The sequence below is a fragment of the Nothobranchius furzeri genome, chromosome 11 (assembly GCF_043380555.1).
Source record: "Nothobranchius furzeri strain GRZ-AD chromosome 11, NfurGRZ-RIMD1, whole genome shotgun sequence".
Taxonomy (NCBI): Eukaryota; Metazoa; Chordata; class Actinopteri; order Cyprinodontiformes; family Nothobranchiidae; genus Nothobranchius; species Nothobranchius furzeri.
Window position 1 is genome coordinate 28,820,738 of NC_091751.1, and position 26,141 is coordinate 28,846,878.

The 26,141-nt window shown below is 44.6% G+C and overlaps 1 protein-coding gene across 1 annotated transcript in view; it reads right to left on the bottom strand.

The window, feature by feature from the left end:
- The window catches only part of rapgef5a (Rap guanine nucleotide exchange factor (GEF) 5a), a 70,060-nt gene that overhangs the window by 23,526 nt on the left and 20,393 nt on the right, over nt 1-26,141 (bottom strand). Inside the window, exons 3-9 of the mRNA XM_054744675.2 lie at nt 23,475-23,581; nt 22,942-23,063; nt 21,647-21,824; nt 15,148-15,229; nt 14,976-15,024; nt 14,781-14,854; nt 6,050-6,229 (exon numbers count right to left, since the gene is read on the bottom strand). Of these exons, the coding sequence (XP_054600650.2) occupies nt 6,050-6,229; nt 14,781-14,854; nt 14,976-15,024; nt 15,148-15,229; nt 21,647-21,824; nt 22,942-23,063; nt 23,475-23,581 (792 nt within the window). The remainder of the gene's footprint in view (nt 1-6,049; nt 6,230-14,780; nt 14,855-14,975; nt 15,025-15,147; nt 15,230-21,646; nt 21,825-22,941; nt 23,064-23,474; nt 23,582-26,141) is intronic.

The following is a 26,141-nucleotide window of genomic DNA, read 5'->3' on the forward strand; positions in this document are numbered from 1 at the left end:
TGTGAACATCTTGCCATTTCTTGGTGAGTGGGAACATTTCAAGGTTGCCACTTTCCACATGTTGCTGCCAGAGGTAACCTTTGAACGGAATCCATTTATTTTATCCGTACTTGTGAGCCAGTTTTCATTTCGGCCTTGCATTCATGAGTTTAGTTCATTTAGATGTTGAAAAATATCCGCCAGGTATGCCAGCTTTGCACACCACTCATCATTTGAAAGCAGCTTTGCGTAATCGGACCCCTCATTTTTCAAATACCCTCTAAGTTCCTCCCACCGCTCATACACACGAGCCAGCACCTTGCCGCGCGACAACCATCGGACTTCTGTATGGAACAGCAAGGCCTTATGCTCCGCTCCCATTTCCTCACACAAAGAAGCAAATATGCGGCTTTTCACAGGCCGTGTCTTTACAAAGTTTACCACGTGCACAACATCATTCAGCACAGGGGCTAGCTCTTCTGGTAAAGTCTTAGTCATGAGGGCCTCACGGTGTAAGAAACAGTTCGTAACAATCACATCTGGGTTTCTTTCCTTCTCTCTGCTCACAAAGCCTGTAGTGCGCCCGACCATGGCTGCAGCTCCATCAATGCAGACACTCTTACAGTTTTCCCACTTAAGTCCTCCTTGTTCAAGATATTCTGATGTGACCTGAAAAATTTCCTCTCCTGTTGTCTTTTCTGGCAACACTCTGCAAAATAGGAAGTTTTCTCGATCTTTGGAAGGGTGATCCCGTAGCAACACTCTGCAAAATAGGAAGTTTTCTCTTATTGCGTCTCCAACCACAAAACGCACATTGGCCAATAGTTGAGCATGTCCACTAATATCTGTACACTCGTCAAGCTGCAACGCAAATTTCTCAGCGATACAGATCTTTTCCAAAACCACACTTTCAATGTCAGCAGACATGTCATCAATACGTCTGGACATTGTGTTATCTGAGAGAGGGACTTTGGCTATTTCTTTTACTGCTTCAGGTCCTAGCATCTCATTTACAATGGCTTTGCAGGCAGGTAATATTAATGTCTCTGCCACCGTGTGGGACTTTTGATTTGGCTACAAGTTCAGCTACGTGGTAGCTAGCTTTAAGAGCTCTCTCATTTACCTTTGTGGTTTTTTCATAAAAGATGCCCGTTTCTCTGTGTTTTTACGCAGGCGAACAAAATAGTCTGCATTCTTGTTTTGAAGTGAAGGGTGTTTTGTTTGGAGATGGCATTTAAGCTTGCTTGGCATCATAGCACTGTTGGATAGCTTTTCACTACACACCAAGCACAACGGAGTTGGTCTCGTTTCATCCTCGGTGAAAGCGAATCCAAACGAAACGTAGCTCTCTCTGTATTTCCCCACCGAGCTCACCGTATTTGCCTTCTTTTGACCTCCACTAGGGCCTTCATCTAGGTCTGAATTTTATTCAGGGCCCAGTTCTGAGCTATAATTTTTCCTTTTCAAAAACTTCTCCATCCCTGTCACTGCAGTATTGCTAGCCAAAATGCTGTCACCGCTACCTGTCACATTCATGCATAACTAATTATCTTGTCTTAATGTTCAATGCAATACAATGCTGCCATCTAGTGGTAAGGACTCGTCTTCACACTGCCAGTCACTACTACAGCACACTCAACGGCATATTATTTGCCGATAATAATACATTTGTTTGAAAAAATATCTTCAGACAAATAAGGTGAAATTGGATAATTTTCCACGGCACACCTAACGACCTCTCACGGCACACAAGTGTGCCGCGGCACAGTGGTTGAAAAAGACTTCTAGGACTTGTCTCATTGTTAACATGCGGAAATGCATCACTGCTATGGAGCAGTTGAACAGGGAAAGGTCGAGTATTAGTCTCATTCCTCCTGACTTTTTCGGTACTACAAAGTAGCGGGAGTAGAAGCTCGAGGTTTCTTGCCTGCGAGGAACTTGGGAAATGGCTTCTTTGGACAGAAGTTCCCATAGCTCCAGCTCTAGGGCCTGAGATTGTTCCTGTGATGTGAGTTCCGTCTCCACAATCTCGTTGAAGGGAGGAGGGGTGGACTGAAAATGGAGTGTGTGACCATAATGAATGGTGTCCGATATCCATTTGTTTATGTGACAAAGGTGGCGCCATACTTGTGCGTGTTCCAACAGTGGACGCGTCTTCGAGGTCACCTGAACTATATCTAAGGACTGGGTTCATGCCCTTACCGCCGTTGGTCGCACCAGAAGAGAACTGGGAGCGACCCATGGAGGGCTGCGCTCGAAAGCGCGAGTGTGAAACAGCTGGGAGAGGCTGATTTGCACAGCGGAGCGTGGTGTCCAAAGATAAAGGACGATTGGGAGCCGGGCCCGTGCATGGGGACAATAAAGTGCCAGCGGATGGAGCCGCGCACTGTGACGCCACGCGTGGTCGCGATAGCGTCATGACATCCCATCCCACCCTAAGTTGTGGGGGGAGCAGGATGTGTTGGGCCTGGCTGGAAGCTAGGACCGGCGTGCAAATGGAACGCACCTTTACAGCTGACTGTGGGCATGTCATGTGATTGACTGTGTGAACATGCAGGTGTTTCACAGTGTTTGGTGTGGGGAACATGTGTGAGGATTCAGCAGAAGATTCTGCAGAGGACTAGGATTTTGCTCTCAATATAACGTTGTTTGGGTTTTTTTCAAAAACAACATCAGCCACAGAGTTAACATTACAGTCATTAACACACACATTCCCCCACCAAGTCATTTTCTTGGTTGCTTTCGGCAAGGTTCTTGTGACTGAGAAGGCCAGGATGATATCTGCTGGTTCTTTCTGAACCATTGGTTGTCAGATTTCTGGTCCCGCTGAGGTGGAGCCGAAGCAGAAGGCCGGCTCCGAGGGGCAGGTGGCGCAGCTGGGCGTTTGAAATTTCCCCGCTGGCCCTGGTGTTTGTCCCATCCTCTGGAGGAGCGGCCAGAGTGAGAGGTGGACCGGGGGCAGACCAGGTCTCTCAAAGTGGCTGACAGTTCAGCTGTCTTTTGAGCTCTCTCGATGGCGCTCCTCAGATGGGGACCAAACAGAACGTCAGAGGTGATGGGGCCTTCCAGCATTTCTCTGTGCAGGTGTTTAGGAATGGAGGGCAGGGCCTTGAGCCACAAGGCCCGCTGGATAAGGGTTTGCCAGGCAGCAATGCAAGCAGAACCGGTGAGTACAGCAGTGCACAGATTGAGAATGGCATAAGCAGTCTTGCTAATGATGTTTTTTGACTCGTCGGGAGCCTTGAGCTCTTCTACCATTTTGGAGATGCCAAAGGCAAGAAGGGCGATGTTATTTCCTGCAGCGCTGGTCTGGAAGGCGCACTGGTGTGTGCGATCGGTGAGACGTGCCAGGAGCTGGTCATGTTTGGAAGCGGGAACTGCTCACTGGCCAGCGAGGTGGATCTTGGCGCCAAACAGCGAGGCCAGGTCTGGCTCCAGTGGAGGAACGGTTGGACTGCCCTTGTCGGAGAAGCCCTCAACTTTGGTTATGGGCCCATATGTGGAGACTAGTGCTTTGAGCTTAGCAGGCTCGGAGAAGGCGGCGGACCAGCAGCTCATGGCACCGGGGAAGCGAGATGGCCAGATGGGGTCTGGACAGCATGTTTGTGTAGCCCCAAAACTTCCCGCCAAATCATCTGCTTCAGGTGGAGCCGGTTCTGGGACGGCTAGCTCCTTGCGGAACACGGAGATGATGACCAGTAGCTCCTGGAGCAGTGCTCTGACTGCTGGCAGGGAGGAGCGTGAAGGTACTAGAGCAGAGGAACCTGCTGAGGGAGGCTCGTCGACCTCCATGTTTTCCAGGAGGGATGAAGGGCTATGGCAGCCAGCCTCGTCGTATTCCTCAAGGTCGCTGTCAACTTCTAGTCGGTTGGAGCCAGCCGGCTCCAGACCGACATTGAAGAACTGTAAGGCTTTGTCCAGCGAGTACGTGTCAGCCACCGGAAATTCCTCATTGGCAGTGGAGGTGAAGTACTCGACCCGGCGGATTTTTTCAGCTATGGGCAGAGCGGCACAAAACGGGTACGAGGCCTGAGGGGTAAAGGCCAGGCCAGTGTGAGGAGCCCTGAGACATTTGGCGTGAAGGACACCGCTGGAGATGAAGCCCGTTTGGCAGGCCGGGCAGGTCCTGACGTCGCTGGACATGGTTGGTGAGTAGAATAATTTTCTCTTGGATAATGCTCTTTAATAATAGCTCTTAAGCTCGACTTGAAGAGATAGGGGAGGTGAACAGTGGAGTCGCTCCACTTATATACCCACGGGGGTACCCACTATTGGTGGGCTTACATTTAAGCTCTTCATGATTGGCTGATGCTGAGATCACCCTTCCAATAGCAGCTAGCTTAATGGCTAAGACTAGACAAAATAGAACTACAAAATTTAAAATTCTGTTCTTTCTGAGCATAGATGATGTCCATTTTATTGTTTTGAATTTTTTCTTAAATTTTCACTGACATAAAACACTGATTGTTTTCTACCTTTTATTTTTTATTATTGTTTATTCCTAAGGAAACTATATTTAAAATAAGTCTGTTTTATTGAGTTCTGTTCTCTAACTTGAAGGTTTTAGTTTAAAATAACCTCTTATTAATCTAAAACAGTTATATAAAGTTTATTCAGCTTTTGAAAATTAAACTATAAAAAATTACCATTTGACATCTTCTTATCTCAATTTAAAATATAATAGAATATTCAAGATTGCCAAAAAATAGCTATTTGTTTAATATCCTGATTGATATTGATCAGTATGAAAATTAATGTCTTGATAGGGATTTTTCCATATCGCAGAGCCCTGTTATCGGAAGCTAATGCGGAAAACAGGTGTAGAACACTATTTTAATGCTCAGCCTGCATGTTAAACCCAGAGTGATTAAATATAATTAGGAATATAGATAGATAGATAGATAGATAGATAGATAGATAGATAGATAGATAGATAGATAGATAGATAGATAGATAGATAGATAGATAGATAGATAGATAGATAGATAGATAGATAGATAGATAGATAGATAGATAGATAGATAGATAGATAGATAGATAGATAGATAGATAGATAGATAGATAGATAGATAGATAGATAGATAGATAGATAGATAGATAGATAGATAGATAGATAGATAGATATAGATATATTTTTTTTTGGTGAAGTACCACTTTAAAGATATACAGTTACTGTGCTTCAACGGAATCATATAAAACAGATCCAGTGTGTGCAACAACTGAAACATATGTTTGCAAAAGCTTTGATATTCTGAAAAAGGCCAATAAAAAGGATTTGCAGTGATGTACCCTGAATTATTCTGAGTGAGAATAGATTGTGGTTTGCAATTTCACAGCATCTGTTTCTGTAGAGCCTAATTAAACCCTCTTGGCACTGCATCATAGCTTTAACATTTCTGCATATCTTTGTGCCATCTTGTTTTGTATTATTGTGGAGGAACGAAAGCGAAAATATGCACACTAGAAAATTCCTGCAGCTGGTCTTCAGAAGAACTCACTGAGGTGATGAGCTTTAACAAAAAAGTGTGTCGTGATGCAGCGTGAAACCAGCCAGCGTTCGCTTCATTTTCTGCCCTTAGGTGTGCCATAGAGTGGGATTATACAGTACAACAACCCACTCATTATGAGCACACACCGAGTCAGCTTGCCACAGAGCGCTTATACACACACGTACACACATACACGTACACACATACACACACACACACACACATGCATGCACACACACACACACATGCATGCACACACACAGATGTACACGCACTCGCGTACACACACACACAATGCGTGCATACACACACATCTTTTATACTGTCATTCATACTTTGAGTGACAAAAACACCAATCATGATGATGCTAGTGAGAACTGACCTCTATAAATCCATGACGAACTCTGACCTGAGGTGAATGTGTGTTTAGAAAGTGACGGTAGTAATGACACCACATGACGTCTATTACATCCCACTCATGCTAACCACACAGCCACAACTTGTTCTGCAGATTACATGTTAAGAGTCTGAAGAATATCGTCATCATGGTGTTAAAGCCTCAGTGTCCAGACTCTACTGACCGCTTGGTTCCTGTCTGGTAGACGGTAGTTGTGGTTCTGCAGCAGCCGACAGCCGTCTTTGGCCAGTCGCTGCACAGCCTCCAGTCCTAGCCGGCTGGTCAGCTCCTCACGGCTGCATCCGTTCCCCATTCCTCCACTGCCGCTGCCACCGCCATCCCGTAATGCACACACTCCGCCAAGCTGCAGCACAGGGGGCATGAAGATATATCTCAGACCACAGTCCCAGGACATGCTAGAGACACTCAAAAGTTTGACTGAGGGGCTGAAGTCAATGCAGTTCAATTAGTCTGAATACAGAAGCAAGTCAGGCATAATCCAGATGTGATGCAACAAAAGGCTGAATGTGCCTCTTTCTGTCCATGCGAGAGAAAAGAGAATAAAAGTTAATCCCGGTGCTCTCTGGTGATCTTGTTCTCTTGGTTATTCTTTCTTCTCCTCTATTCTTTCCATCTATTAGAGTCGGTTATTCCTTTCATCTGTTGCACTTCTCTCTGTGTGAGCCGGGCTGCTCTGTGTCACAGAAAGAGTGCGAGTCTGTGATTAGTAGTAAGTGGGCGGGATAGGGCGTCTGTGTGAGGTGTGTGTGTGTGTGTGTGTGTGTGTGTGTGTGTGTGTGTGTGTGTGTGTGTGTGTGTGTAGGTTCCCTCCCTCTTTAGTCAGGTCAACATGTGTCACTGTCCTGGTATTTCCACTGAGGTGAATTTAAAGTTGAAGATCAATGCTGGCTTTAAAGAAGAAACTGAAATATGAAGAAAGGAGGATTATAATTTGATCAAAACATCTAAAGGATTAAGTGGGAAAGCAGTGTTTTCTCAGACAGTTTGTATTCCCTTATGAGCTGCTTGTGTGATGTTATCACCAGTGGTGGTAGCCTGGACGGTTTATTTTCCTTGGAAGAGAGAAAGAAGGGGTTGTTTCCTTTGGCTGAGTCGGGCTACCTTCCTGTTAGCGTGTCTTCCCACAGTACCCTGCTTTAGCAGAGCTACACACACAATATTGTTTACTTTGTTTTACAGGGACCCCCGTTCCCCCATAACATATCTCATCTTGTGGAAGAACCACATGCACACACCCATGTCCCTCTCTGCTTCCTGTAAACCTGTTCTCAACGTCCTGTTCTGGACACAGAACACACCAAGACCTGCCGTGTGTGTGTGTGTGGGGGGGGGGGCATTGGCCACATCTCCGGGCAGCCCAATGTTGCTGCAGAATTTAATTTAGATGTGTATTAATTTTCCCGACTAAAACATGCTCTAAACATTAAATTTCAACAAAAACATTTCTTTTCATTTACCAGTTTTGTATATATGAGGTTATGTATATATATGTATACATGGTCAGTGATGTGATGTGGTGTTGTACAGCATTTATCACTTGTAAACGAACCTCTGTTAGATGTCTGATTTTAACAGAATCGTGCACAAAATTAAGATTCAACAGTTGGTTAAATTCAGAGTTCAACAACTGATTCAGCTTCAGGAATGTTGTGCATCAGCTGATGTCATTAGCGACATTTTAGAGTGACAATAAGTGAAAATCATCTAGATATCAGCCATGAACATAGGCATCACATATCTGCAGCACATGTTGGCCATTGGCAGACCATGACCTCTACATATCTGCATCAGTATTGGCGATAGAAAAAACAATATTGATCACCCTCTAAACTAAACTAAATTATTATCAACTACATTTCAGCTTTTGGGAGTTTTAAGCACCTGGACTCCACTGTGTCCTTGACCTCTCATAGCTGAATGTGTTTAGTTGTCCTAGGTATTTATCGACACATGGGATCTACCCAGTTACAACTATAATCAGCCGTGGTTATCAAATCCACCCGAGGGGCTTCAGGATCAATCTGATGTTCAGCACACACTGGACAGGGCTGTGATGTGGTGTTGTACAGCATTTATCACTTGTAAATATGTGATTGTCTCTGATAATTCACTATCGAGCTTGAATTTAAGGAACAGCAGTAGCTCAGGAGGTAGAGCGGGTTGTCCAGTAATTGGAAGGTTGTAGGTTCCTTTCAGGCTCCAACCAGAGAATGCTGCTGTTGTGTCCTTGAGCAAGACACTTAACCCACCTTCCCTGCTGGTGGTGGTCGGAGGGACCAGTGGCACCTGTGTTCGGCAGGCCTCGCCTCTGTCAGTGCACCCCAGGGCAGCTGTGGCTACATCGTAGCTCATTCCCACCAGCGTGTGAATGTGTGTGTGAATGGATGGATGACTGAATGTGTTGTGAAGTGCCTTGGCGGGTTCTACATCCCCTAAGGCACTATACAAATACAGGTCATTTAAAGTTATTTCTACCCGTTAACTGATAAAAACCTGTTTCTGCAAAATAAGGTTAACATAAAGCAAGTGTTAGCGGCGATAGAAAGGCTTTATGCTTCTAGGTTGCGATTCATGATTTCTGTTACTGACTCTGATGACTAAACCTTCAGAAGGTCTGAAGATAAACTCATCAAAGAACCTAAAAAAAGAGTAAAAGAAAGTCTGAAAGACTCCTTAGAAGCCAAAAAAAAGAAAGAATGGGTGGTTTAAAACTTTTACATGGAAGGTTCTGGTTTTCCCATCCCCTCCAAGTCTCCCTGATCTGATGAGAGAATGAATAATTTATTGAGAGAAAGAGGTTTTAACTGTAGAGACATGGTAGGTGAGAGCAAACAGGCCTCAATTTGCACTGACCCCATTTTCTAAGTTAGGCTGTGGTATCTTCATACCTCCACTTGCATTAAACGTATCCTCAAGTGACCTTTAAAAAAGAGCCATTATGTGGTGCTGTGTTCGAACTGATCGGGCTGGCTACAGCTGGAACCCTGCAGATGTTGTATAAGTGTGTAGGTGTGTTGGTGAGTGTGTATGTGTGTGCTGGTGAGTGTGTATGTGTGTTGGTGAGTGTGTTTGTGTGTGTTGGTGAGTGTGTATGTGTGTGCTGGTGAGTGTGTATGTGTGTTGGTGAGTGTGTTTGTGTGTGTTGGTGAGTGTGTATGTGTGTGCTGGTGAGTGTGTATGTGTGTTGGTGAGTGTGTTTGTGTGTGTTGGTGAGTGTGTATGTGTGTGCTGGTGAGTGTGTATGTGTGTTGGTGAGTGTGTTTGTGTGTGTTGGTGAGTGTGTATGTGTGTGCTGGTGAGTGTGTATGTGTGCTGGTGAGTGTGTAGGTGTGTTGGTGAGTGTGTAAGTGTGTTGGTGAGTGTGTATGTGTGTTGGTGAGTGTGTATGTGTGTTGGTGAGTGTGTAAGTGTGTTGGTGAGTGTGTAAGTGTGTGTTGGTGAGTGTGTATGTGTGTTGGTGAGTGTGTAAGTGTGTTGGTGAGTGTGTAAGTGTGTGTTGGTGAGTGTGTAAGTGTGTGTTGGTGAGTGTGTAAGTGTGTTGGTGAGTGTGTAAGTGTGTGTTGGTGAGTGTGTAAGTGTGTTGGTGAGTGTGTAAGTGTGTGTTGGTGAGTGTGTAAGTGTGTTGGTGAGTGTGTAAGTGTGTGTTGGTGAGTGTGTAAGTGTGTGTTGGTGAGTGTGTATGTGTGTTGGTGAGTGTGTAAGTGTGTTGGTGAGTGTGTATGTGTGTGTTGGTGAGTGTGTAAGTGTGTGTTGGTGAGTGTGTAAGTGTGTGTTGGTGAGTGTGTAAGTGTGTGTTGGTGAGTGTGTATGTGTGCTGGTGAGTGTGTAAGTGTGTTGGTGAGTGTGTAAGTGTGTTGGTGAGTGTGTAAGTGTGTTGGTGAGTGTGTATGTGTGTTGGTGAGTGTGTAAGTGTGTGTTGGTGAGTGTGTAAGTGTGTGTTGGTGAGTGTGTATGTGTGTTGGTGAGTGTGTAAGTGTGTTGGTTAGTGTGTAAGTGTGTTGGTGAGTGTGTAAGTGTGTTGGTGAGTGTGTATGTGTGTTGGTGAGTGTGTAAGTGTGTGTTGGTGAGTGTGTAAGTGTGTGTTGGTGAGTGTGTAAGTGTGTGTTGGTGAGTGTGTAAGTGTGTGTTAGTGAGTGTGTAAGTGTGTTGGTGAGTGTGTATGTGTGTTGGTGAGTGTGTAAGTGTGTGTTGGTGAGTGTGTAAGTGTGTTGGTGAGTGTGTAAGTGTGTGTTGGTGAGTGTGTAAGTGTGTTGGTGAGTGTGTAAGTGTGTTGGTGAGTGTGTTTGTGTGTTGGTGAGTGTGTATGTGTGTGTTGGTGAGTGTGTATGTGTGTGCTGGTGAGTGTGTATGTGTGCTGGTGAGTGTGTTTGTGTGTGCTGGTGAGTGTGTATGTGTGCTGGTGAGTGTGTAGGTGTGTTGGTGAGTGTGTAGGTGTGTTGGTGAGTGTGTATGTGTGTTGGTGAGTGTGTATGTGTGTTGGTGAGTGTGTATGTGTGTTGGTGAGTGTGTAAGTGTGTTGGTGAGTGTGTAAGTGTGTGTTGGTGAGTGTGTATGTGTGTTGGTGAGTGTGTAAGTGTGTGTTGGTGAGTGTGTAAGTGTGTGTTGGTGAGTGTGTAAGTGTGTTGGTGAGTGTGTAAGTGTGTGTTGGTGAGTGTGTAAGTGTGTTGGTGAGTGTGTAAGTGTGTTGGTGAGTGTGTAAGTGTGTGTTGGTGAGTGTGTATGTGTGTGCTGGTGAGTGTGTATGTGTGTTGGTGAGTGTGTTTGTGTGTGTTGGTGAGTGTGTATGTGTGTGCTGGTGAGTGTGTATGTGTGTTGGTGAGTGTGTTTGTGTGTGTTGGTGAGTGTGTATGTGTGTGCTGGTGAGTGTGTATGTGTGTTGGTGAGTGTGTTTGTGTGTGTTGGTGAGTGTGTATGTGTGTGCTGGTGAGTGTGTATGTGTGCTGGTGAGTGTGTAGGTGTGTTGGTGAGTGTGTAAGTGTGTTGGTGAGTGTGTATGTGTGTTGGTGAGTGTGTATGTGTGTTGGTGAGTGTGTAAGTGTGTTGGTGAGTGTGTAAGTGTGTGTTGGTGAGTGTGTATGTGTGTTGGTGAGTGTGTAAGTGTGTTGGTGAGTGTGTAAGTGTGTGTTGGTGAGTGTGTAAGTGTGTGTTGGTGAGTGTGTAAGTGTGTTGGTGAGTGTGTAAGTGTGTGTTGGTGAGTGTGTAAGTGTGTTGGTGAGTGTGTAAGTGTGTGTTGGTGAGTGTGTAAGTGTGTTGGTGAGTGTGTAAGTGTGTGTTGGTGAGTGTGTAAGTGTGTGTTGGTGAGTGTGTATGTGTGTTGGTGAGTGTGTAAGTGTGTTGGTGAGTGTGTATGTGTGTGTTGGTGAGTGTGTAAGTGTGTGTTGGTGAGTGTGTAAGTGTGTGTTGGTGAGTGTGTAAGTGTGTGTTGGTGAGTGTGTATGTGTGCTGGTGAGTGTGTAAGTGTGTTGGTGAGTGTGTAAGTGTGTTGGTGAGTGTGTAAGTGTGTTGGTGAGTGTGTATGTGTGTTGGTGAGTGTGTAAGTGTGTGTTGGTGAGTGTGTAAGTGTGTGTTGGTGAGTGTGTATGTGTGTTGGTGAGTGTGTAAGTGTGTTGGTTAGTGTGTAAGTGTGTTGGTGAGTGTGTAAGTGTGTTGGTGAGTGTGTATGTGTGTTGGTGAGTGTGTAAGTGTGTGTTGGTGAGTGTGTAAGTGTGTGTTGGTGAGTGTGTAAGTGTGTGTTGGTGAGTGTGTAAGTGTGTGTTAGTGAGTGTGTAAGTGTGTTGGTGAGTGTGTATGTGTGTTGGTGAGTGTGTAAGTGTGTGTTGGTGAGTGTGTAAGTGTGTTGGTGAGTGTGTAAGTGTGTTGGTGAGTGTGTAAGTGTGTGTTGGTGAGTGTGTAAGTGTGTTGGTGAGTGTGTAAGTGTGTTGGTGAGTGTGTTTGTGTGTTGGTGAGTGTGTATGTGTGTGTTGGTGAGTGTGTATGTGTGTGCTGGTGAGTGTGTATGTGTGCTGGTGAGTGTGTTTGTGTGTGCTGGTGAGTGTGTATGTGTGCTGGTGAGTGTGTAGGTGTGTTGGTGAGTGTGTAGGTGTGTTGGTGAGTGTGTATGTGTGTTGGTGAGTGTGTATGTGTGTTGGTGAGTGTGTATGTGTGTTGGTGAGTGTGTAAGTGTGTGTTGGTGAGTGTGTAAGTGTGTGTTGGTGAGTGTGTATGTGTGTTGGTGAGTGTGTAAGTGTGTGTTGGTGAGTGTGTAAGTGTGTGTTGGTGAGTGTGTAAGTGTGTTGGTGAGTGTGTAAGTGTGTGTTGGTGAGTGTGTAAGTGTGTTGGTGAGTGTGTAAGTGTGTTGGTGAGTGTGTAAGTGTGTGTTGGTGAGTGTGTAAGTGTGTGTTGGTGAGTGTGTAAGTGTGTGTTGGTGAGTGTGTAAGTGTGTTGGTGAGTGTGTATGTGTGTTGGTGAGTGTGTAAGTGTGTGTTGGTGAGTGTGTATGTGTGTTGGTGAGTGTGTAAGTGTGTTGGTTAGTGTGTAAGTGTGTTGGTGAGTGTGTAAGTGTGTTGGTGAGTGTGTATGTGTGTTGGTGAGTGTGTATGTGTGTTGGTGAGTGTGTAAGTGTGTGTTGGTGAGTGTGTAAGTGTGTGTTGGTGAGTGTGTAAGTGTGTGTTGGTGAGTGTGTAAGTGTGTGTTAGTGAGTGTGTAAGTGTGTGTTAGTGAGTGTGTAAGTGTGTTGGTGAGTGTGTATGTGTGTTGGTGAGTGTGTAAGTGTGTTGGTGAGTGTGTATGTGTGTTGGTGAGTGTGTATGTGTGTTGGTGAGTGTGTAAGTGTGTGTTGGTGAGTGTGTAAGTGTGTGTTGGTGAGTGTGTAAGTGTGTGCTGGTGAGTGTGTAAGTGTGTTGGTGAGTGTGTATGTGTGTTGGTGAGTGTGTATGTGTGTTGGTGAGTGTGTAAGTGTGTTGGTTAGTGTGTAAGTGTGTTGGTGAGTGTGTAAGTGTGTTGGTGAGTGTGTAAGTGTGTTGGTGAGTGTGTATGTGTTTTGGTGAGTGTGTAAGTGTGTGTTGGTGAGTGTGTAAGTGTGTGTTGGTGAGTGTGTAAGTGTGTTGGTGAGTGTGTATGTGTGTTGGTGAGTGTGTAAGTGTGTTGGTGAGTGTGTAAGTGTGTGTTGGTGAGTGTGTATGTGTGTTGGTGAGTGTGTAAGTGTGTTGGTGAGTGTGTAAGTGTGTTGGTGAGTGTGTAAGTGTGTGTTGGTGAGTGTGTAAGTGTGTGTTGGTGAGTGTGTAAGTGTGTTGGTGAGTGTGTAAGTGTGTGTTGGTGAGTGTGTAAGTGTGTGTTGGTGAGTGTGTAAGTGTGTTGGTGAGTGTGTAAGTGTGTGTTGGTGAGTGTGTAAGTGTGTTGGTGAGTGTGTAAGTGTGTTGGTGAGTGTGTAAGTGTGTGTTGGTGAGTGTGTAATTGTGTTGGTGAGTGTGTAAGTGTGTGTTGGTGAGTGTGTAAGTGTGTGTTGGTGAGTGTGTAAGTGTGTTGGTGAGTGTGTATGTGTGTGTTGGTGAGTGTGTAAGTGTGTGTTGGTGAGTGTGTAAGTGTGTGTTGGTGAGTGTGTATGTGTGTTGGTGAGTGTGTATGTGTGTTGGTGAGTGTGTATGTGTGTTGGTGAGTGTGTATGTGTGTTGGTGAGTGTGTAAGTGTGTGTTGGTGAGTGTGTAAGTGTGTGTTGGTGAGTGTGTAAGTGTGTTGGTGAGTGTGTATGTGTGTGTTGGTGAGTGTGTAAGTGTGTGTTGGTGAGTGTGTAAGTGTGTGTTGGTGAGTGTGTAAGTGTGTTGGTGAGTGTGTAAGTGTGTTGGTGAGTGTGTAAGTGTGTTGGTGAGTGTGTATGTGTTTTGGTGAGTGTGTAAGTGTGTGTTGGTGAGTGCGTAAGTGTGTTGGTGAGTGTGTATGTGTGTTGGTGAGTGTGTATGTGTGTTGGTGAGTGTGTTGGTGAGTGTGTAAGTGTGTGTTGGTGAGTGTGTAAGTGTGTGTTGGTGAGTGTGTAAGTGTGTGTTGGTGAGTGTGTAAGTGTGTTGGTGAGTGTGTAAGTGTGTGTTGGTGAGTGTGTATGTGTGTTGGTGAGTGTGTAAGTGTGTTGGTGAGTGTGTAAGTGTGTGTTGGTGAGTGTGTAAGTGTGTGTTGGTGAGTGTGTAAGTGTGTGTTGGTGAGTGTGTAAGTGTGTTGGTGAGTGTGTAAGTGTGTGTTGGTGAGTGTGTAAGTGTGTTGGTGAGTGTGTAAGTGTGTGTTGGTGAGTGTGTAAGTGTGTTGGTGAGTGTGTAAGTGTGTGTTGGTGAGTGTGTAAGTGTGTGTTGGTGAGTGTGTAAGTGTGTTGGTGAGTGTGTATGTGTGTGTTGGTGAGTGTGTAAGTGTGTGTTGGTGAGTGTGTAAGTGTGTGTTGGTGAGTGTGTATGTATGTTGGTGAGTGTGTATGTGTGTTGGTGAGTGTGTATGTGTGTTGGTGAGTGTGTATGTGTGTTGGTGAGTGTGTAAGTGTGTGTTGGTGAGTGTGTAAGTGTGTGTTGGTGAGTGTGTAAGTGTGTTGGTGAGTGTGTATGTGTGTTGGTGAGTGTGTAAGTGTGTGTTGGTGAGTGTGTAAGTGTGTGTTGGTGAGTGTAAGTGTGTGTTGGTGAGTGTGTAAGTGTGTTGGTGAGTGTGTATGTGTGTGTTGGTGAGTGTGTAAGTGTGTGTTGGTGAGTGTGTAAGTGTGTGTTGGTGAGTGTGTAAGTGTGTTGGTGAGTGTGTATGTGTGTTGGTGAGTGTGTATGTGTGTTGGTGAGTGTGTATGTGTGTTGGTGAGTGTGTAAGTGTGTGTTGGTGAGTGTGTAAGTGTGTGTTGGTGAGTGTGTAAGTGTGTGTTGGTGAGTGTGTAAGTGTGTTGGTGAGTGTGTTACCGGGCTGCTCTCCTCACTGGGTGTGCCAGACTTCTGGTGGATTGTCTCTGTCGTCTCAGAGCCCTGCTCTGATACTGCAAACAAATAAATTAATGTTAAAGGTTTCTCGTTCGTTACACAACATCGTGATAATTGAGTAGGTAAAATAACAAAGTTTTAGATGAACACACACACTCCAACTATGTCTTGGCTTACATGCTTTGCGAGTCTTTCGGGCGAGAGCAGCTGCTAACTCGCTTTGTACCTGGGAGAAAGAGAGAGAGGAAAAAAAGCAAACATTTGCACATGACAACGACAGAGCCAACTATCTGCTTCATTTTGCTTTGTTTTGGTATCTTTTCTGAAGCTCTTAGATGCACACACTGACCGTAGAAGTTAGTCTCTCCAGAGCTTTCATCTGCAGAATCTCACTGCAGATGTCCCTGTTGCCTTCAGAGTCTTCGTCTGACCTAAAACAGAAGATTGTTTCATAGCAGCTGCCATATGTTTGATATTCAAATTAAACAGCCTGCAGGTATGGAAGCTCCCTGCAGGCTGCAGTCCCCTCTACGCTGCCCCCTGGCATCAGAAAAGTAGAACTACATGTAATTTTAAAATACATGAAATGGAAGTTTTATACCCCTGGTTAGAGTTGGTTGAGTAAAAAACAACTTAAAAACAAACTCATTAGCACATCATTTAAAGTTGGAGAATCTCTTGTATAGACTACCTTTAATCTCTCCCAGACAAGTCTTGTTTCTCACTCGTGGTTTATGTAAAACAGCTCCCATACACTCCTACTGGCGCCAGAGACACTGTGCAGCGATGCTGCTGCTGCATGTGCATGCCTTTAGGGTCTACACGGGAACATTGGGATCAATAAATACATTTGTGCTTATTTTAATTCTCCTGCACTTTTGAATGAGTGTGTTAAATAAACTATATTCTCTAAATCTGAGGTGTGGTTCTGTTGCTTCAGTCTATGCTCATAATTGTAATTCTAATCTTGTTTCGACTGTATTTGTAAGTTAGAACAGCTAAGTGACCTTGAATGGTCTGAACAGATGTATTATTATTATACACTCTACATTATTTAATAAAAACTTAGAAAATGGTCTCCAACAGCAGCAGACTGCACCTGAGGCCCATCATCCAGCATGATCTCTTAGAAAACCAATTTCTGTATTGGTTTCTGCAGCATGCACACACACACGTCCACACACATTTGCATACAATTTGGATTTCACCCACAGATCCCAGTTGAACTTATACGTTTTAAAGGAGGAAAGAGGATGATGCCCTGTGTGTGTGTTTGTGTGTGATCTGATAACAGAATGATAGATGCAGAAGCTAGAGGAATGGTGATAACACTAATAACACTATAGCCCCCAGCCTGACACATCAACTACCAAACCGTGGCACAGATCGGGGCAGGTGGACTGTCAGATATCTGCAAGGAGTGTGAAAATATTCTACGTTTACTATCAGATTCACCTTTTGGCAATACATGAACTGGTTATATTTTCTTCCCTAACAGATGGAACAAGGACAAATACTGACAAAGAAAAAAGGCCAAGCTAAGCGTATTCAGAATCAGAATCAGAAAACCTTTATTGCCAGTGCTCCAGCGTCCCGAAGCATAGGAATTTGACTCCGCAGCATGGCTTGACCAAGGTTAGACACACACACGTAGACAAAACAGATACAGGCAGACCACGAGAGCAGCCATGAACGGCGCTCATTTCATTTAGATGAAAAGGGGATTACATGAGGATAAATTGGGGGAGGGGAAAAAAGGCATTCCAGAGTTACTCCCGACAGGGCGTACGTAGCTTTGCTATGCAAAAAAAACACCTCAAACAAATAAGCACGAACATCGACAGTTCACAACATGAGACTCCAATAGGAAGGCGGGGTGGGGGGTGGGGCTGGGATCCTGTTTCCCCCAGCGAGAGCAGCCATCTAAGGTGCTCATCTACTGTACAGTAACAGGTGGGAGGGAGATCTTGGGAGGAGCGAAGAGCACATTGACTCCTCCAGCTGATGACCTCACCAGGCTGAAGTCCACCAATCCGAAGGCAGAGTGGGGTAGATCGGGTTTTCACAGCATCTGTCTGCATTCCTTCGTGGGGGTTTTAGTTGCTTGCAGCTCAAGGCTACAAGGGCGTCAGATTCAGATAAGAAGAATTTGTTTGGGTCAGGCTGAGATAATTTTCCTCTCTGCCTTCAGTCTTTAAACTGATCAGTTCCAGTCCTTCAGTGATGCCAATTTTGGGCTTTAAACCTGCCCATACCGTCCGGTGACTCTCTCCGAGATGACATTCATTTTGTACACTAATACCGGTATCGCAGCTAGAACATTGTCCAGCTTATGATTCACCTCGAGTAACGTCCCAGTCTGAGAAGTCTCCACACGGACGGTGCTTTCCATGAGTGCGGGTCGCCCTCCAATTGCTCCAGTCTTCCCAAATTTCCACAAAACCAGATATCCTCCCACTTCAATCAGGAGAAATCCAGTGATCATCAGACCAAATATCCACATGTCTTCGATGTCCTCAATGGACAGCTGGGAGAGGCACATGATCTTCCACTCCTTCCAGGAATCCAAAATATATCCCACCGGGTGTGTCCCCTGTGGACATGTGGGAGCCCCCTGCTCCGTTCTCATTGTTGAAAAAATCTTATCAATCGCATTGAATGACCAGTTTATCAAATCCATGGTTAGTAAAAATAGAGTTTTTCAGAAGAAATGCAGCGAAGCGCTCTGTGGGCAGACAGGACAAAGAGCCTTGGGAAAAGGCTCATTAAGAACTACTATCAGCCAGTGTTCAGTTGGTAATTTGGTGACACTACAAGCATAAATGTGTCAAAGCTGGGGAAGAGGCACGGTAGGCAGCGTGCCACTAACCATTAGGCATCGTATAGCATTACTGAAGAATAACATGATCTATTCCTGCACAGCCTTCCTGTTACCAGGAATTCTACCAGAATTGATCCCAGATGCAGACTCAAGATGAACCTGAATGAAACCAAATGCCGAACTGAAGTCTTGAGGCAGAGCTAAAAGCTAGAGCTATGCTGCAGAGAGCATCATTCATTGGGAGCAGGAGGAGACTGGATGCTCTCCCCTACAGCTACAAGCTTCCAGCATTATTCTGCAGAGTCTGACTTTCTGGCCTCTCTCATTAAAAACAGGGCAGGCGATGAATTGTCCAGGACTGGTGTGCTATGCAAAGCAAGCAAGAACATTCCCTTCTCCCAAGCAAGGGTGTCATATTTTAGCTTTTGGCAATTCTGCTCCTGCTGCACAAAGCAGAGATCGCTGTAATTCAAACACATGGAAGCTGACAGTGTAATTGTAGACCCACGACTACACCCACTCACTGCATACGGGAGGAGCTAGATCATCATCTAAACCTAATATTTACAGGAACTAATCCACCATTTAATACCTTCATACTAAGGTTGATTATTGTAGTTCTCTAATGTTGATGATGATCTAAAGGTTCTCGTAGAGGCCTCCAGCTGATCCAGAACGCTGTTTCCACGATTCTGATGAGAGACCAGATTCTCCAGTTTTAGCATCACTTGGTTGTTTCCCTGCAGGATCCGAGAATAAAGGTCTTCCAACTTATGAAGCAGGGGTGGGGAAACGTTTTCATATGGAAGACAATTTAAATTTGTATGTAATCCTCCGAGGGCCATGCTATGAATAACACATAACCAGGGACGCAAAAAGTCACTTTAAATATGCTTAAATTTGACTATCTGACCCTGTTCGATGAGAAAAAGTAAGCAATCTTTCATAATTTATTTTTCTCCCGTCCCTCCCCCGGCCTCTACAGCTAAACAAATGAATTAGACGAGCCGGAGTTCCGTATTCACAAGAAGGAGCCGTCAATCAGCGAGAACACGCCTCAGATGAAGTGAAAGGAGCTTCATGATACGAAGTCTCAAAACTCATGAACAGTCGGCAAAGCTTCTTTCGGAAAGGTAAGTACAAAATACTTGATTGCATTTTAGAGAATTGTAACAGACTTTTTTATTTAAATAAAAGAGGCTTGTTGAGGAGGCCATGAGGTTCTGGACGTTTGCCTCAGACAGACTCATGGATGTTTAAATGTTGTTCTGGATGAATCCGTGCTCCACCGCCATGTTGGATTTGAAGCGGTTGCTGAATAATTAGAACTAATTTTGCTAAAGTTTAAAAATCACGAAAATTGTTCGTGGCCACAACCAATCTTCACCTTTAGGAGTACCGAGCATGGGTTGCAAAGATGGCATTTTGTCCTTTGTTTCAGGCTAGAATTCCATTGCTAGCCGCGTTATGTCAGTGATGCTTGTTGTCATCACAGGCCAAATAAAAACCTCAGTGTTCTTCAATGGTTTTTCTTGTGCCATATCAGCAATCCTCTTTGAGACAAACTGACGTTTTGAAAGAAATGCTCTTTATCGAGCAGCTCCGCGGCAGCAACAACAAACTTCTTTACAAACTCTCCTTCAGCTTCTTGGCTATTAATGCACTGCACTCACATCCAAACTTGTTCACCTCCGATTCTCTCAGTCTGTGGACGTGTGAAGGCTGATTGTTGAGCAGGCTCAGATGAAGAGAACTGATTTTATCCAAGCGCATTTGTGCTTTCAACTTTTAGAGTTTAGCATTCTTTCAACTGTAACGGTGCCCGAGATTCACTTCTTCATTACTGCCAGAGCATCGCCCAGAAACCAAGCACGCTGGCTTGCCTTTCACTTCTACAAAGAAAAAAACATTTGTCCATTTTCCTGGAATACGCAGCATCCTGCATCCACCCTCCTCTTCCACAGCTGCCATGACAGACCCCTCGTCTTCTGCCAATCGCGTAATGATGTACATCACATGCTGCATTCACTGACCCTGATCTTGACTTGGACAAACAAATTCTTATGTTTTATTGTTAAAATCTGTTAATAATTTTCCACAGACTTTTTTACTCATCCTATAAAATCTAAAACATTTAATTGCGTTGAGGCCCGCTTGAAATGGTCTTGCAGGCCGCACGTTCCCCACCCGTTATAAAGCTCTCAAAATTCAATCTCCCTCTTATATCACAAATATTATTGCTCCAGATGTTCCCAAAAGAGCACTATTTATTTATTTATTTATTTATTTATTCATTCATTCATTTATTTATTGTGAAAGTGCTCCAGTAAACTAGTAAACCTCAATGTGCCTGAAATGAATTTTATTGCTTAGACATGAATCTCAGACTTGAAAGAAGTGAGGATGTGAGCTAAATCATAATGAAAGCAATAAAGTATCCATGATGCAGCAGATATAAGCTTTATAAACAGTAGCATGCGCTCTTTTAGCTTAATGAAAGCAGCCTCTCTCCAAAGCTCCTGCAGCCGTTTCGTACATAATCAGCATGATGGTAATGTTTCCCTGCTTCAGTAACAGTCAAGAGATAAGAAGTCATAACTCATGAAGACTGCTACCAGCTCTCAAGACGAGCACACACGCCTGACTGCAGATTAATTGATGGATTCTTTTTTAGTACGTCTACTCTCTGAAGCTGGTAGTGATGTAATTTTAAACATGTCCCCATAAAGCTTCAACTATTCATGCTTCAAAAGACATGCTAAAGAGGACGGAGGGTGTGAGGCTGCTGGCAGCAGAGGAGCCTCTTCTTTAGAAAAAAGAGGAATTATTGTGTTCTGATGATAAAAACATAAACAATAATAGATCCAATGTCCACATTAACAAAAATATCAAATAAACAACTTGGTTAAACTAAATGTATTCTAAACTCAGTGGTTCTCAGTGTTTTGTTGTTTGAACATGATTAGCTGGAGATGAAGTGGCTCTTCCATTCATTAGGTCTGCACCCTGCAAACTTCTAGAGGCTCTATGATGAAAGTGTGCATGTCACAGTCTATAAAGTCCGCGATGGAGAACACAGACATACACGCAGCTTGATTCATTAGTAAAGATGGCAGCTGAAACCTTGCTGTTGCCGTTCTCCCTGGTGTCTGGAAACTCACCCTGCAGAAGCGATGTGCAGAGGAATATCTGAGCTTCTTTTACTTTTACTCCCCATTTATGTTCCATTCAAACACACACACACACACACACACACACACACACACACACACACACACACACACACACACACACACACACACACACACACACACACACACACACACACACACATTTGAGTGACAGATTGAGTTCAGTTGCAGCCTCAGCAGGATCCTCACACACAGGAGCAGCAAATCAGGGAACTTGGTGACACCACTCTGTATGGATGTGCGACAGGCCCTCTGAAACCTTTCCATGTACACGAGTGATCACTTCATGTGTCACTTTTTGTGTTTAAGTGCACTTGTTCTATAGATACGTAGGTGTGTGCCTGCAAATAAATACGTCTCCAAGGAGACGGGGGATTTAAGATGCTGGAGAGAGATTAGGTTTCTCACTGGGATTTCAGGAGGATCTTCCTTAGTGTGTGGTTTTTATGTCATGTTGCAAAGACAAAAATACACTAGCAGTAGCGTAAAGCCAGTCTCTCACTGGGCTAAGATTGCTGGAGACACATAATTGAATGAAAATATGAAAGTTAGCCAAAAGAAAGAAAATCTGTCTTTTTCAAGCAGGTCCAAGATTCTATTAACATGACGATAAGGACCTACAGCTGCAAATAACGCGGAGAATGTCACATGCTACTTGTAACCAGTAAGATACGTCTCACTTTTAAATGTTTAACCACGACTTATCCAAGAGAAAAAACACTAAACAGGAAGTGAAAGCCTCTGATTCTCTACAGGAACAACAGGCTTCTCTTCCAGGTCCAGTGAAGTAACACATCTACAGTCAGACAGGTTCAACTGAATCTTCCATCACTTACGGGCTGTTGGCTCCACCACCAGACCGGAACTGGACATATGGAGCAAGTTGTAGGAGGAGCTTAACAGCTTCTGGCCACTCCCCCTCATTGGAGCGAAACTCACAGGACGGGGAGTCACATTCCTCAAAACTGAACTGGTAGTAGGAGTTGGAGTCTGAAAACACCACCCTCTGGTCCACTGAAAAAAGATCAGACAAGCTAAGTCAGAAGTGTTGGCTAAAATCAATCTAGAGTGATTTTATTGCTTATTTACCTAAAAGTGTTACACATGGACATTAATTATGTTGTGTGATGCTTACAGTCAAAGCTGTTGAATATTTTTTTTCTAATAAAAGTAAAGAAATATTTTTATCAGGAGCTGGAGGTGAGCTCAGGAGACCATCTAGCAATAAAACAGCTGATTTAACTTTTACTCAAAATACTTTGGTGGGGCTTGGATTACGAATGATGGGGGAGTGGGAAGTACTTTGCAGTGATGCAGAAGCTGAAGTGGTCTGGGTACCAACCCTCACTAATGACCTTGAGCTTTGACTGAAAGAACAAGCGGCTGACATTAGTTTCCTTCACAGGGTGGCCAGGATCAGCTTCAGAGGCAGGGTGAGACCCGGACCCCCAACGTCGAGGGCAGTGTTTTGGTCCTGCTGGTAGGAGAACTATGGGGTCAACCCAGAACATACCAGAGGCATTTTTATCTCCAGGCTGTCCTAGAGGAGCTGATTGTTGGGGAGAGGATGGTCTAGGAAACCCTGCTAAGGCTGCTGCTCCCATAAGCTGTAAAATAATAAGTACTGAGTATTTTTAGTGAGTAGAAGGAAATCTGTGATAAATACTGATGTTTCTATTAAACACCACCAGCAACAAAAATCTGTTAAACAGGACCTTACAGGGATTTCCATCCTTCAAAGAAACTCCAGCTACCTCTGAAAACAGACCAAGCGTGCAGTGAAGCACTGTTCTGTACTGATGACAGCAGGACGACACTCAGGCCAGAACAATGAGAGATTATTGAAAATCAAGTTTTGCTATCTGGTGCATCAATCCCAGCTTCAGAGATCTAAATTAAATCAAGTTCATGTCTGGAGCAGGTGAACGAGGCGATAAATGAGCCACTCAGTTCAGCTGGAAATAACCGAGTCACGTTCTTGCATCTGCAGAGATGCTGATGTCGCTGGAAGAAGGCTATAAATTCTGAAGCACTGTCCTAGCCACCAGTGTGTGTGTGTGTGTGTGTGTGTGTGTGTGTGTGTGTGTGTGTGTGTGTGTGTGTGTGTGTGTGTGTGTGTGTGTGTGTCTACCAGACAACAGGACTCCCAGCTCCAGCAGCACCTGCCAGACACGCACAGCAGTCGTCCGACAGCGCACGTACACACACTGCTCACAGAGCCACTGCACCAGCTCCACTCCCACATAGCTTCGCCTGTTAAAACACACACACACACACATACACACACACAAGGTCACACAAGGCACACACTTCTATGGCACAAAGCTCGTTTTCATCAATATCTATTGATTCTTCATTATTACTCGTTTGTTATCCTTTTCCACTGAAATACTGAACACGTTCCATCTGCTTCCTCTGAAGGATAAACTCCATGCATAGGAATAAATGTAGCTGGGTTTTTCCTCCATGCACCTGGATGTTCTGCATGTTCGGTTAAATCTAGTTAGGTGCATGTAATCCCTGACCGTTTCTGTTCCTCTACATCCATCTTTGTTCACTGTCCTGCACACGTAGCCGAATAAAACGGGGCAGTGACGGATAATGCTTCACTAGACTCGACTGAGTCCAGTGCATCAACACACAAACCAACATGAGCAAGCGTACCGTATGATCCTGGCCAAGTGTATCTTGTCTTTGGTCGGGTACGGCCCGTGTGAGAGGAAGGCGTTCCTCACAGCTCGTCCAGCACACGGGAAACTCTGTGAGCAGGACTAACACAAACACAAACACATACAAAATCAGCTGTAGAAACTTCAAATTACAAAATAACGTCATTGATATTATTGTAGACATAAATATAAGGGAGCAAGGCGCTAATGTGGAAACATTGGTGTGTTGCTGCATTAATCCTGCTGTTGATGCCATCATAAACACAATCATTTCAACTAAGCTGTTGAGATGGCTGCTTGCTGTTCGTTATGTGTGTCCTCTTCTACTGTAAACGGCACAAACAGAGGCCACTTACAGCTTATTAGGCTCAAATTGAAGAGCCGATTTATTCTTCACATTTTTTATGTACGCTGAAAAAAATATAAATGCAACACTTTTGTTTTTGGTCTTTGTCTGAACTCAAACAACTGAAACTTTTTCTACATTTACAAAACACCCATGACTCTCAAATATTGTTCTGAAATCTGTCTACATGTGTGTTGGTGAGCACTTTTCCTTTACCAAGATAATCCATCCTACCTCATATCAAGGGGCTGACAGACAGCATAAATAACACACGTGTGCCTTACACTGCCCACAATAAAAGGATACCCTGAAATGTGAAGTTTAATCAAACAGCACAATGCCACAGATGTTACAGCCTTTGAGGGAGTGTGCAATTGGCATGCTGACGGCAGGAATGTCTACCAGAGCTGTTGCCTGTGAAATGAATGTCCATGTCTCTACCATTAGCTGTCTCCAAAGACATTTCAGAGAATTTGGCAGTACATCCAACCGGCCTCACAACCATAGACCACGTGTGACCACACCAGCCCAGGACCTTCACATCCAGCATGTTCATCTCCAGGATCGCCTGAGACCAGCCACCCGGACAGCTGCAGCAACAATCAGTTTGCATAACCAGAGAATTTCTGCATAAACGGTCAGAAACTGTCTCAGGGAAGCTCATCTGCATGCTCTTCATCCCCATCGAGGTTTGGACGTGACTGCAGTCCGTTGTCCTAACCAACTTGAGTGGGCAAACACTCACATTCGATGGCGTTTGGCACGTTGGAGAGGAATTCTGTTCACAGATGAGTTGAAGAAGAAGAAAATATCATTTCTATAGTGCTCCACACCTTCATCTCCTCACGCTTAGACTACTGCAACTCTCTTTTCACGTGTCTGAGCAGAACCTCCCTGAACCGTCTACAGGTGGTTCAGAATGCCTGTGCTCGACTTCTGACCAAGTCCTCCAAACACACCCACATCACCCCGCTTCTCCTCCAGCTTCATTGGCTGCCAGTCAACTTCAGGGCTCATTTCAAGATCCTGGTTCTGGTCTATAGGGCCCTACATGGACAAGCACCATCTTACATTGGTGATCTTCTTAGTCCCTACACCCCCAGCAGGTCCCTGAGGTCCAGTGATCAAAGCCTACTGGTTGTGTAGCGCACCAGGCTAAAGACCAAAGGTGACAGATCATTTGCTGCTGTGGCCCCCGGACTCTGGAACTCTCTCCCCCTGAGCCTGAGATCAGTGGACTCAGTGGTCTCCTTCAAAAAGCAGCTGAAGACTCACTTGTTCAAGCTGGCTTTTGTATGACAGACTTCACCACTCTCTTTATTCGGCTCTCCCTACCTATTCCACCTTCCTCAGGATCTACTGATTTCCCTCTTTCCTATTCACTCTCTCTCTTTCTTAACTCATTCACTGCCACTGACGACTAAAGTCGTCATTTGCATTTTTTTACTGTTTGAGCATTGGAACGAGCCCCCGCGCTGAGAGAACAAACATCTCAGCCCTGAAGCCGATCTTCATCCGCATACGTCACAGATCACATGATCAGGAAGCAGACCATCCATGTGTTTGGAGATCGTTTTGGGCCGTTCCTGTAAAAAAAAAAGTGAGACGCGAACTGGAAAAACGTCTGCCGATCACAATTCGACAACGGATTATGAAAGAACGGATAACGCTCGAAACACACGGCTTCTTCCTGATGTAAGAGGTGAGTCTCCTCTTTGTTTAGGTTGTTTTGGCATCAACATCATGCTAGCGCGCAACGTTCTGTGACTCTTAAAAAAACAGTAAAAACGGTGAGAAACGCTGGCAGCGAAGGCCGTTAGCGATCAGGAAACGGCTGGCAGTGAATGAGTTAACATTTTTTCTTTTAAATCGCAATTGCTTATTCTTGCTCATTTTAAATATATTTTAAACATTTTCGAAATGCTTTTTTATATTTTTACAATTTTTATATTTTTTGTTTTTGTTTTTGTGAAGCGCCTCGTGATTTTTATCTTGAGAGGCGCTATAGAAATTATATTTTCTTCTTCTTCTTCTTCTTCTTCTTCTAAGGGAGGTGGTGGAGGACCTAAACTTGGAGACGGCCACAGAAAAAAAGTGCTCAGACCGATAAGAGAACCACTCTAGTGCAGTTCCTGATAGGCCTACCCAGTCTCTCAGCCTCTCCAGTAGCAGGTGATGGTCAACAGTGTCAAAGGCTGCAATCAAGTCCAGCAGGACCAGAACAGAACAGTCCCCTGCATCACTGTGAGTCAGAAGGTCATTAGAGACCCTAAGAAGAGCTGTTTCAGTAGAATGAGCTCTAAGAAAACCTGACTG